The 13342-nt window shown below is 34.8% G+C and overlaps 1 protein-coding gene across 1 annotated transcript in view; it reads left to right on the forward strand.

The window, feature by feature from the left end:
* The first annotated feature begins 67 nt into the window (after nucleotides 1–67).
* LOC118179510 (U3 small nucleolar RNA-associated protein 14 homolog A) overlaps nucleotides 68–13342 on the forward strand; it is a 121929-nt gene continuing 108654 nt past the window's right edge. The window contains exon 1 of the mRNA XM_085819293.1: nucleotides 68–344. Within this exon, the coding sequence (XP_085675419.1) occupies nucleotides 142–344 (203 nt within the window). The 5' untranslated portion in view covers nucleotides 68–141. The remainder of the gene's footprint in view (nucleotides 345–13342) is intronic.

Below are 13342 nucleotides of genomic sequence, written 5' to 3' on the forward strand. Positions count from 1 at the left end.
TTTATTCAAGAAATTTTCCGACTATTTTTTATTTTTCTTGATTTGTTACCCTATGGGCTAAATGTCTTAATAAACGCAAAATAATACATGTGTTAATTTATCGTAATGTATTGTACAAATTTTTGGATATAATTAAAGAAAATGAAAATGGAAAGTATTAAAAATTTAAATAAAAAAACTAAAAAATTAAATTCGGAACCTTCAAGGGAAACTTCACGAGCTTTGAAGAAAAAAAAGAAGAGTGTTTTGAAGAATAAAAAGGAAGATGTGGAATTGACTAAAGATACCTGTATAAAGAAAAAACTAAAGAAACATGCCAAGCAAGCAAATTCACCAGGCGAAAGGTACGTGCTTTATAAAATAATTTAATGGACTAAAAGGAAAATTTGCGTCAAGTTTTGGAGTGAAACCAGTGAAAGTAAACATTGGCTGCAAACTGCAGTACAGGAAAGTTCGGGGAAAGTGCAGAATCGCCCACTGTTTGTCGCGTTTTTAAGAATTGCACATACTCGGTATCCATGGATTTGTATCCATGTAAACATCGACCTATTTTCACTTAAAAAACCATCCTAGAATTGCACAAAAATGGCATTGTGTACTCCCTTTATCCATGCATACATCGACCAATTTTCACTTAAAAAGTCAAAGAAAATTGACAAAAATCCAATTCTTCTTACTCTTGTAAAAAGCGCCAAACAAATAAGTGGGCGATTCTGCACTTTAGTTCTGCTATCCATTGCCAAAGGCATGTCATCTTCAGTGAAAGCCATATCAGTGATTCATATCGATCCATATAAATGAGTTTCATGTTGCAAAACACAGGATAAGCCAAACCACAGTAGGGTATTGATAATATCCATAAAGGACTGGGGAATGTTTCTAAAAGCCGCACTTGGCGAGATTTTGGTTTTGTTGACATCAGGAGAGAGAGAATATGGGCTGATCTTTGGAATATGGTAACTGGTAGTTTGGCGATAAAGGTTACTACCTAGGACTTTGGTTATAATGTGAGAAGTACTCAGTTCCGATTACGCATTATTTTGTGTAAGGGAAATGAGAGATCATGAGATATGTCATGTGACATTATTGGACGAATTACAGTTCTTTAATCGGAAAAGGGGGGAAATCTGAAAATTTTGTATTTAGTTTTATTCTGTGTTGTGTGAAACAGTGTTGGTTAATTTTTGGATCCCATGGCCCTAACTAAAGTCAATTCGAAATGGATATTTAGTGGGATTGAAAGGGGTAGTAATAAATATTTTTTTAAGGTTGTGTGAGTTATTAAGTTATTTATTTTACCTGGTACCTTGCTGTGAACTATAAGTATGATTTTAAAGATCCTGAAACAGGCGCACATACGCTTGCTTTTTATTTAGCGGAGGAAATAAGAAAAGTTTATCGGACACGTAATCAAGATTCTGAAGAAGATTAGGTAAGTTAGTATTTTTAATTATTTGAGGCTATTATTTTTATGCATTGTTCTAAATGTAAGGAGTAAATAAAATATGGTATTATTGGAAAATTGTTATTAGCAATGATTTTTATATTTTAAGTAGTGTTTTTGAATTTAATTATATTTTAATTAAATGATAGTTATTTTGTGAATTATATGTTTGTAGGAATTTGGTATACTTTAGAGTGGAAGTAAACGTGCATGGAAATAATTTAAATATTTGACACTAAGTATTTGTAACCATTTGTAATGTTTGCGGTATGAATTAGTTGGTGACGTTTGTAATAATGTAGATGTAAAAGTTTTTCAATATTTTATTTATTTTATACGGGGAAATGTTCATATTTGGAAAGGGTATATACTTTTTCGCGATCAGGTAATTTCATATGTGTTCTTTTTAACGGGTTTAAAGATTCAGAAAATTGTTATGCATTTTTGTGAAATTTTTCTAATTTATGAGAAAAAAGCAGTGTACATGGATATAGTGAAGAGTGTGCGCAATGCCATTTTTGTGCAATTCTGGGATGTTTTTTCAAGTAAAAATAAGTCGACGTGTACATGGTTTAGTGATATTTTAATTAAATGATAGTTATTTTGTGAATTTTATGTTTGTAGGAATTTGGTATACGTTTAAGTTGAAGTAAACGTGCATGGAAATAATTTAAATATTTGACTCTAAGTATTTGTGATGTTTGCGGTATGAATTCGTTGGTGACGTTTATAATATAATAGATAATTTAGAGGTAAAAGTTTTTCGATATTTTATTTATTTTAAACGTGGAAATGTTCATATTTGGAAAGGGTATATACTTTTTCGCGATCAGGTAATTTCATATATGTTCTTTTTACCGGGTTTAAAGATTCAAAAAATTGTCATGTATTTTCGTGAAATTTTTCTAATTTATGAGAAAACAGCAGTGTACATGGATATAGTGAAGAGTGTGCGCAATGCCATTTTTGTGCAATTCTGGGATATTTTTTTTAAGTAAAAATAAGTCGACGTGTACATGGTTTATGTGTATGTGTTATTCTGAAAAACACGCAAGGAGTTTGCTATTGTGCACTTTTTCCCAATTTTGCATTGAATATTTGTCATGATTAAGCAGTTTTGTTAGATAAAATTTGTAGCGTAAGTGTAATTCGGCTAGTAGATTGTTGGAAGAAAGTGTTCAGTAAATAAAAAGAAAAGAAACATGTCTTTACTTCGTGAAGACAAAATGGCAGCGGAAAAAAAAAAATAGAGGGTTGTTGTAGCAGAGTTAATCGCCAAATTTTCGCCAAAAAATTGCCAAGTTACCATAATCCAAAGATCAACCAGAATATGTGCTAAAACATAGTAACCCCAACTAGTGTTACAATCCTCAAAGAGAATTTTGCTGAAGGATGAAAAGGGAGTTTTTTCAGTTTTTCTCTGGACTTTCAGTAGAAGGTAAATTATGTCATTTTATTTTAGAACAGATCCTGCAATATTCACTTTGGAAGCACTTCCGCAAAGATTGGTTTTGGTTTACTTAATTATGGCAAAGTACACTAGGGCTTTCTGTCTAATGGGAGGAATGCCTTCGTGGAGGACTTTCTAAGGGAAATTTGTTCGTATACACGTTACACATGGGGAAACCCATGAAAACACACATGTAGCCAGCCAGTTCGTGGGATTCGAACCTCGGACCAAACTACCAGTGTTCAGCGACTTTACCGCTTGGCTGCTGGTGGGCCCCTTCCGCAAAGAACCTGGTAAATGTAAATATTGCTAACAATGGCCAAAATAGCTCAAACCTGGTAACCTAATGAATTCGCATGTTTGTAGCTAGCAACTATTCCTGTTATGTTGTTTTTGGTTCCTTATATTGCTATTCATAATTTTGTATGCTGTAGTATCACACTCAGTATTCACCTTTGCATGTGTAAATTATTCTTCTTTCATTTGCTATTATTTTGTCAGGTTTCCATGCTATCTTTTCAGAATATTTTAATTAAGAATAGATGGAATTAATTTCATTCAGTTAAGGAAGTTGTCTGAGACAGATGCTTGTCTGTAATGGTTCATCTCAGAAAGATTATTATCTTCATCGGAAATATGTTCTCAGCAAATAATGGATCAGCAGAGATTCCGATGCTGCTGATTGAGAAGTACGCGTTGAAGAGAATGTTTATGTATTGGAGACATATTAATTCTTAGGCAGGCATGGGTATTACAGTCAAAAGTCTTTAATCCGGAATGATCTATAATCCGGACCTCAAAGCTACAAACTTTCTGTGCATGCATCAATGCATAATGCATAATACCTTTATGCATGCACATGTGCATGTACGCATGCGCATAATACGTTTACTCATGCGCGTTTAATGTATAATGGACGGTATAAGCTAAGCTAAAATTATCTATTTCAGTTAATGTTGCAGATTGCGTTGTCCCTTATTCTTCTAATTGGATCCGGCTTATTATATTTGGGAGACTGTTAGAGTAATTTTATAAAAGTAAGCTTGAACTTTCGATTATGTCAAAAATAATTTCCGGATTCTGGAGCTAAAAGGATCTAAAAAGCGAAAGCATGTTTCGATATCCATCAAACAAAAAGTGGAATTGCTGCAAAAAATGGATAAAGGCATATCCTATGTTTCTCTAACCATTCCGAAATCTGTTTATCAATTTCACTCTGCTCTGCAGGAGAGAAACGTCGCGGCGCGCAATGAACTGGAAGTTGATCTGTCAGCACTATCCTTATCTTCAGGGCAGATGTTTTTATTTTACTCAGCTTATAATTCCTTACTAAATGCAGTATTTCATCCTTATATACTCCGTCTTTTATATGATTTAAGTAAAATTCCTCGTCATTATAAATATCACGAATACACATCAAATAGTTTTCTGGTTGCAATTTTCTAATTTCGACTATGCGTAATGTATGCTTTATGCATGTGCTCATTGAAAGAAATGTTTAATAAAGTAAACAAATAAAGCTCTTTTTTTTTTTTTTTTTTTTTTGTAAATTTTGATACCCTTTAGATCATAATTGCTCTTTATTTCATAAATTACGGTTTCATATTATCAATTTTATAATTTCTGTATGCCATCTTACCAGGTTTAAACTGATGATCTATAATCCAGAAAAATCAATAATCCGGAATCGCAGAAGTCTTAACGAGTCTGGATTAAAGACTTTTGACTGCATATGCATCAGAGTGTTAAATATTTTACAGGTTTTGTTAATGCGGCAACTGATGCACACAGTAAAAGAATCGAATAGGAAAGTAAAATTACCCCCCCTCCCCCAAAAAAAAAAATGGTCTTCACAAGGAAAATTTAGCAGATCATGTGCTCGAATACCTAGTTTGGCATAAACTTACACATAATGGCAAGATCCATGCACAGAAATTTTAAACACAATTAAAGATTATATCCTGTTAGGGTAGTATGTCTGCGGTAATATAATTTTAATCCTCTGAGCATTATGACTGGCTTTATCCGGTCATCAGAAGTTTTGCTACTTGGCATATATTAGTTTATAATTTAAGATATTTTGCTTTCTTACTTTTTTAATAATGTAAATATCATCTTAATGAATTTAAGTTTATGAAAATACAGACTAAAATAAGTAATTATACAAACTGAATTAATAAATGCTGTATAAATACCAGTCTTCATGACGGATCTAAAATCCTGTATCGTTCAGAGGGTTAATAACATAGGTTTTTGAAAAAAGGAAAACCTTTTTCAGGGCCATAAAAATCTGAAAAAAAGAAATGAAGTATTGCTAGATATAAATATACAGATTTTTTTAAAACTCTCATCATAATAGTATTAGAAATATATTTCGATGATAATATTAACATTATTTTCTTTATGCTATTCTTTACTTACATATGCTTACATCATGCTTTTCTACCAACCTGAATTGTATTAAATGCCATGTTGCACCAGCTAATTTTTAGCTGCATATGCTTAATATGCTCTTCTGCTAATTGAATTTAACTGTATTAATTATCATGTTTAACAAGCTGAATATAACTTTAATTTAACAAGCTTAGTAATATCCTGTGCAATAAATATCATGTTTAAAAATCATGTTTGACTTACATTTCTTTATATCATGCTTTATTTCAAAACTTAACTTGATAAAAATTATATTTCTGGGTACCCCTTGACAAAAATTGGTGATTTTTTAGTGCCATTCCTGTTTACGTCCAACATCCTCCCCAGTTAAATGGCGTCCAAAACATAATTAAGACAAAAAATACAGTCAAAAGTCGTTAATCCGGACTCGTCGGGACTTCGGCGATTCCGGATTATCGATTTTTCCGGATTATAGATCATCAGTTTAAATCTGGTAGGATGGCATGCAGAAATTACAAAATTAAAAATATGAAACTGTAATTTATGAAATAAAGAACAATTATGATCTAAAGAGTATCAAAATTTACAAAAAGAAAAAGCTTAATATTTATTTGTTTACTTTATTAAACATTTCTTTCAATGTAAGTTGCTTCGTTTCATGTGATAATACTTTCTCTTTAATTCTATTAAACAGACATAATTTCTTGTTTAGTTACAAAGTTCCGCTGTTCAAGTCCTATAATTTGCTGTGTTGAGAATACCGACTAATTTGTCAATCGAAATGTTTTCGTTTTCAATAACCTCTGGGTCACTTTCTTCACTTATCGGAAGCGAATTATAATGACGAGGAACTTGATTTTAATCATATCAAAGACGCCAATACTACACTTAGTAAGGAATATAAGCCAAATAAAATAAAAACATCTGCCCTGAAGATAAGGATAGTGCTGACAGATCAACTTCCAATCCGCGGGGTGAAATTGATAAACAGATTTCGGATTTCAAAACATACTCTCGCTTTGTAGATACAAATTACATATTAGTAAATATATATCGGAAATTCTATTTGACATAATCGAAAGTTCAAGCTTACTTTTATGAAATTGCTCTAACAGTCTGCAAAAAATGATAAGCCGGATCCAATTCGAAGATTAAGGAACAACGCAATCTGCAACATTAACTGAATTAGATAATTTTAGCTTAGCTTATACCTCCATTACACATTAAACGCGCATGTGCACAAACATATTCGCAGCCGTAAAGGTCTTACGCGCACTCTTAAACGCCTGTGCGCATGCGTGAACGCGACGCATGCGCAGAAAGTTTGTAGCTTTGGGGTCCGGATTATAGATCATTCCGGATTATGGGTGTCCAAATTAACGACTTTTGACTGTATATAATCTCAATAAACTGCATTTTAAATGAAACAAAAGAATAACATAAGAAAGGAAATACATGTTATCTAATCTACACAGTCTAAAAAGGAAATATCGACCTAACTTGTTTAAAAATTTGTTTCTTCAGTATGTGTGACACATAGAATTCCTTAACAGCATCCAAAAGCTATTTAAAATTATCTAAACTAGGATCTGTATATATATATATATATATAAAACTAGGATCTGTATAATATATATATATATACAGTCGATTCTGGTTAATCGGACCACTTCAGGAAGCGATCGTTTTGGTCCTAAGCACTGGCTAATCCGATTACACAAACATGTTCTGTGTTGCAAGACAGGATGTGTTATATGTAGCAAACAGTTAATGCACATGTAAATCATGTACTAAAATGTTAATTATGATCTTATTGTGCAGCATACACGTATGGTGAACATACATGTACAAACAAGAACTACAGTCGAACTTTTTTCATTGAGAAAATTAATTTAGAAACAATCTTATTTAGAAATGATTAGAAACATTTAGAATCTAATTTAGAAATGATCTCCACGATACTCAACATGCAAAGCACAATAAAAACGAGTTCTTACCAAGTTTCAGTCAACATTTGAAGAACTTATCAAATGTGATCTGACGCGTTCTCTTGACGGATTGCATGTGAATGAAATCACCACAAACAGCTAACGCAGCAATGGGACTGCCTTCATTTCCCTCCTGCATGAAATACCTATGCAAAGTTTCAATGCATTTCTTTGCATCTTGTGTTGTCACTTGTACCAACTTATTAGCGGCATCATCATCATCACTTTCTTGATCTTCTGATGCTGTCATGTGTTTTGCTGCAACTCAAGTAACGATTGCAGCCTCATAAATCTTCATTTTCATCATAGCATTGAAGCTCATTGTTGATGGATAAAAATTCTTTGAAATTTTGTACCTGTTGAAGTTCGACATGTCCGTCATCATTTTCACTTTCAATGAGTGTGTCCACATTCATCTCCAAAATGAAGTGCTTAATGCCACTGAGAAAAACAGTTCTGAATTGTCTCACTGCTCACTTTTCACCAGCTGTTGGCCACAAATGTAATTGCTTGTAAGATGTTAACCTTTGCACTGACTGTGCTGGCTTTTGACGATAAGGTCAGTAGACTTTCTTCAATTGCTTCAAGGATGTAATTAACCCAACTTGCATGATAAAGGGTCTTCAAATTTTTGATGATGTCCATGTTCATTGTCTGGACCAAAGCTGTGGATCCTGGGAGGTAGAAATTTCAGTTGGATGTTCGTCAAGCAATCTAAATGAGGATGTGCTGCACAATTGCCAAGAAGAAGCAGCACTTTCCTCGACTGGTGTTGTAGCTCTCTGTTCCAATCTTTCAGCCATTCCTTAAAAAGTTCAGAGGTCATCCACGCATTTCTGTTTGCCTGATACACAACTGGTAAACTGTCCATCCTAAGTCCTTTAATGCAGCGAGGCTTAGTGCTTTTTCCTATAACCAACAGCTTCCTCTTATCTGTTCCTGACATGTTTGAGCAGCACAAAACAATTATGCTAACCACTCTGTTCGATGTTATGCAAATTGTATTTCTTTCTTTGTACTGAGGAGCGGCGCAGACGCAAATTTGTTAGGTTTTTAAAGCTCGCGTTTAGAGCTTTGAGGTTGCTGTGAATTACTGGAGTTTCAATTAGGCAGAGGTTCTTCTGAGTTTGTATTGGTAAGCCGCCACTGAAGTCTGAGTTTGTGTGGTCTTCGCCATTCCTCAACTAACCTACTGTTTGAAAGCCAATAAAGAAGTTTTGGTCAACGTTATGACTCTGAGGTTTTTTGGGTTCTATACTGAAGTAATATCAAGTCAATTTACAGTCCACTATTTTTAACAACGGATCGTACATGTTTTTTGGTCCGCCGAGCCGGAGTCGCAGTAAATTTGGTGAGTCAGTGTGTTGTTTTATCTTTCTTATTAGATAATGGAATTTACAACGCTTAAGACTCAAAAGCGTGTAGCTAAAGCTAAGTTAAGTAAACTGAAAGAGAAAATTACAGTGACTTACGATTCTGCTGATGTTGATCAGTTGGAACTTTTTAAATCTAGATTAAATAATTTAATGACCGAACTTTCGGATATTTTTAGTAACATATTTGTAGTGTGTGAAGAAAAAGATATTGATGTATTTATAGAAGAACAACAGGTCGTACAAGATACTGTTGATGAGTTAATTTTAATGCTAACCAGAGTTAAGAATGTTAAAGACATTAGTGTGGAAACTAAATCTTGTGAAATAGCGAGTATACGCTTACCTAAGCTAACTCTTCCTGTATTTAGTGGCAGTACTGAAGAATGGTTATCATTTTCTGATTTATTTAAAACGACGATAGTGGATAATGACCATTTATCAGGTGCACAAAAGCTACAATATTTAAAGGGTTCTTTAAAAGGAGATGCTTTGCGGATTGTTCAAGCTTTAACTATTTGTGACAGGAATTTCGAAATAGTGTGGCATTTATTGTGTCAAAGATTTTCACATAAGAGAGAATTACTTTCATCATTATTAAAGAAAATCTTGTATTTATCAAATTTACAAGCTGAAATTCCTAGTCGGATATTAGCGTTAGTAGACACTGTAAGAGAGTGTGTATGTTCGTTTGAAAATCTAGGATTCAAAGTGGACCATTTCGCGGATACTATTTTAATGTCAATAGCACAGTTTAAATTGGATTCTTCGACGAGAGGATGGTGGGAAAGAACATTAAAGAGTGAGGAAATACCAACACTTAATAATCTGCTAGAGTTCTTGAAATCTCATGCCAGAACCTTGCAAGCAGGTAAACCGCAAGGTGTTAAAAAACAAGTTACAAAAGACAAATTAATTTCACTGGCTTCAGAGATTCGCACGCAGCGTACGTATTGTAAAGCCGGTCATTCAGTTTTTAAATGTAATAAGTTTTTAAATCTGAATGTTCAGGAACGCGTTAATTTTGTCAAGAGAAATAATGTTTGTTTTAATTGTTTGGTTTCAAATCATAAAGCTTTCGAGTGTAGAAGTACACATAAATGTAAAATGTGCTTTAAAAATCATCACACACTACTGCATTTCGAAAGAGTTCAAAATGAACCAAAGGCACGTAAAGGAGTTACCAACAGTTCGAATGAATTATCAGTGACGGCTAAGCCATTTTTCTCTGGGCCAGAACCTCACGCTCAATCGGCTGGGTCAGGGGAGAATATCGCAAGTTCTAGTCCAATAATTAAATCTTGTGTTTCAGACTTTAATTTTCAGAGTGAAGTTTTATTATGTACGGCTGTTATTAAAGTGTTAGATTCATCGGGTGAATACCAATTGTGTAGAGCCCTCCTTGACCCTGGCAGTCAAGCAAGCCTGATTTCAGAAGATTGTGTACAAAGGCTAGGGTTAGCAAGAAGAAATGCCAAAGTTTTTATTTCATGTTTAGGGTCTTTGTATACGAAAACTAATGGAATTACGGAAATAAACTTCGTTCCGCATTTTCCGGTGAAAGTGTCATTTAAAACACCAGTATTTATCATCAATAGAATTATTGGAACTTTGCCGCATTTTACATTGGATAAGAAGTACGTTGAGGAATATAATGATTTAATGTTAGCAGATCCAGCATTTTACAAAAGTGGGCCTGTTGATATACTGTTAGGCGTAGATATTGCCTTACCTCTTTTAAAGGGAGAAATAATTAAATGCGAAGAAGGTAAACCGGTGGCTTCTCATTCTGAACTAGGATGGATTATTTCAGGTAGTGTGAATAGTTCAACAGAAATTAATCCTACTATCTATGTGAATAACATACAAGTGGAAACTGATCAGATGCTGTCTGACTTTTGGAAATTGGATACTGTACCTACGTTTGACATGCTTACTAAATCGGAGAGAGCATGTGAAGATTATTTCAAATCTACATATACGAGAGAGGAAAGTGGGGTATATACTGTGAAATTACCGTTTCACTCTCCGCCTTCTCAGCTTGGAGATTCCAGACAATTAGCTATGCGTAGATTCCAATCTTTAGAAAATTCACTTCTAAAAAGGCCTCAGATATATGAACAGTATGAGGATTTCATGAGGGAATACCTTGAGCTGAGACATATGGAGGGAGTGCCTGAGGGAGAGATTCTTATTGACTCTACGTATTACATGCCTCATCATGCCGTATTAAAGGAATCAAGTACTACGACTAAACTGAGAGTTGTTTTCGATGCTTCAGCTAAAACGACATCGGGTCATTCATTGAATGATATTTTGATGGTTGGGCCAAGAGTTCAGCAAGAGCTGTTTCCAATTCTTCTACGGTTTAGAACTCACAAAATTGCAGTATGTGCCGATGTAGAGAAGATGTTCAGACAAATTCGTGTCCACCCAGAAGATACAAATTGGCAACGAATGCTTTGGAGGGATAGTCCTAGTGAGCCCTTGAGTACATTTAGATTAGTGCATATGGGACTGCCTGTGCGCCATATTTGTCTACTAGAGTAATAAAACAACTTGCATTAGATGAATAAGTGAGATTTCCTTTAGCATCAAAAATTGCCCTTCGGGATTTTTATGTTGATGATTTGCTTTCAGGGGCACAAAGTGAAGAGGAAGCGAATGTTCTAGTTCAGCAGTTGAATGAAATGATGAAAAGGGGTGGATTTCAAACAGTTCAGCTATTTTGGAGAATATTCCCGAGTGCTTACGAGAATCCAGTATTTCTCTTGAAATAAACAGTGACAAGAAAGTAAAAGTATTGGGAATTAATTGGAACAACTCTAGTGATACGTTTCATTTTTCGGTATGCATAAGTGATAAAGAGTTTACTAAGAGGACTATTTTATCAGAAGTAGCCAAAATCTTTGATCCAATGGGATGGTTAGCGCCAACAATAATATACGCGAAAATATTATTACAAGAGTTATGGAACTTACAGCTGGGTTGGGATGAACTCGTTGATAAGAGAATAAGTAGAAAATGGAAGCATTTCTATCTAGAATTGCCCTTACTTTCAAGCTTACAATTTTCAAGGTATGTCTTGAGTCCGAAGGCAGTAGTTATAGAAATCCATGCTTTCTGTGACGCTTCAGAAAAGGCTTATTGTGCAGTTATCTATCTCCGAACAATCAACCTTGATTCATTAGTCAAAGTCAGCCTTCTGACATCGAAAACCAGAGTAGCGCCCTTAAAAACCCAGTCTCTTCCCAGACTAGAGTTGTGTGCTGCGTTACTTTTAACCAACCTCTTACATGCAGTATTATTATGCATAGAACTGCCTATTAACAATATTTACGCATGGACCGACTCGCGGGTTACATTGGCATGGATTTCGTCCGAACCTCACCGTTGCCTACCTTTTGTGGCAAATCGAGTTGCAAAAATCCAGGAAGCTGTTCCAGGTATTCAGCAGAGTTGCCAACTCTCCCGATTTAGGCGGGAGACTCCCGATTTTCGACCGCTCTCCTGCCAACCCGATTTACAATATATTTCTCCCGACTTTTTCTTATTCTTAATATTTCTCACGATTTTTATGGAACTTGGCTTAATACTTCGTTATATGAACAAAAAAAAAGTGATTTTGGACGTCTGAAAGCAACTGAATTTTCTCTAGATTATATCTAAAATGAAACCTTGCGAATCAGATGAGAATTTCTGCTTTGTGATTGACAGCATGCGTATCCAGAAGCGTCGTTCTCCAGTTGTCCAATGGGCATCGAGCTCCACTGCGTGTCATCTGGCATATATTAGCCAATGAGCACAAAGCAAGCTCAAGGCCGTTGGCCGTTCTTTGGATGTTCTTTCGCTATTTCGTTCATCTTGTCCTGAGTTGTGTGAGTACACGTGCCTTTAGGAAATAGTTTTAGAAATTATCGTCTTTTGATATGTCTGCGAGAAAGGTGAAATACTCGTGCACGTTTCAAAAATTGTACACAGTTGACTTTCCTTCCATTATTTCTTCAAGGAAATGTAATAAATTTGCGAGGTGTACCATCTGTCGTTGCGATTTCTCGATTTCGCTTGGTGGAAGGGCAGATGTTCTCAAACATGTGCATACACAAAAACACAAGGACAACATGAGTTGTTTTGAAAAAACGAAAAATTAAATTTTTCTTCGGAAACAAAAGACCAAAAAGTGATTAATGCAGAATGTCTGTTCTCTGCCTTTTTACTGGAGCACAACCTGCCACTGAATGCATCGGATCACGCTGCAGCTTTATTTAGAAAAATGTTTCCCGATAGTGAAATCGCTAAGAAATACTCAAGTGCAAGGACCAAAACAGGTGCAATTGTTAAAGAAATGGGTTTGAAAAATAAATCTTCAGTTATTGATTGCATTAAAACAGCTCCGTTCTGCCTCTCTACGGATGAAAGCAATAATACCAATTCAAAACTGTATCCAATTGTTGTTTCTTTTTTTAATCCAGAGTCTTCAGAAATCGAGTGCAGTTTACTTTCTGTTCCCACTTTAGACGGACATTCGACAGGCTTTAATATAGCACAGCTAATTATTAAAACTTTAAAATAAAATGCAGTCCCTCTGGATAATTGCTTAGCGCTTGGTGCCGATAATGCACCAGTAATGGTAGGCTTGAAGACTGGTGTTGCAGGCATCTTAAGAAAGGCAAATTCAGATTTGCAGATTATG

The sequence above is a fragment of the Stegodyphus dumicola genome, chromosome 6, assembly GCF_044657685.1.
Source record: "Stegodyphus dumicola isolate Sdum_Otavi_A_Nest chromosome 6, ASM4465768v1".
Taxonomy (NCBI): domain Eukaryota; kingdom Metazoa; phylum Arthropoda; class Arachnida; order Araneae; family Eresidae; genus Stegodyphus; species Stegodyphus dumicola.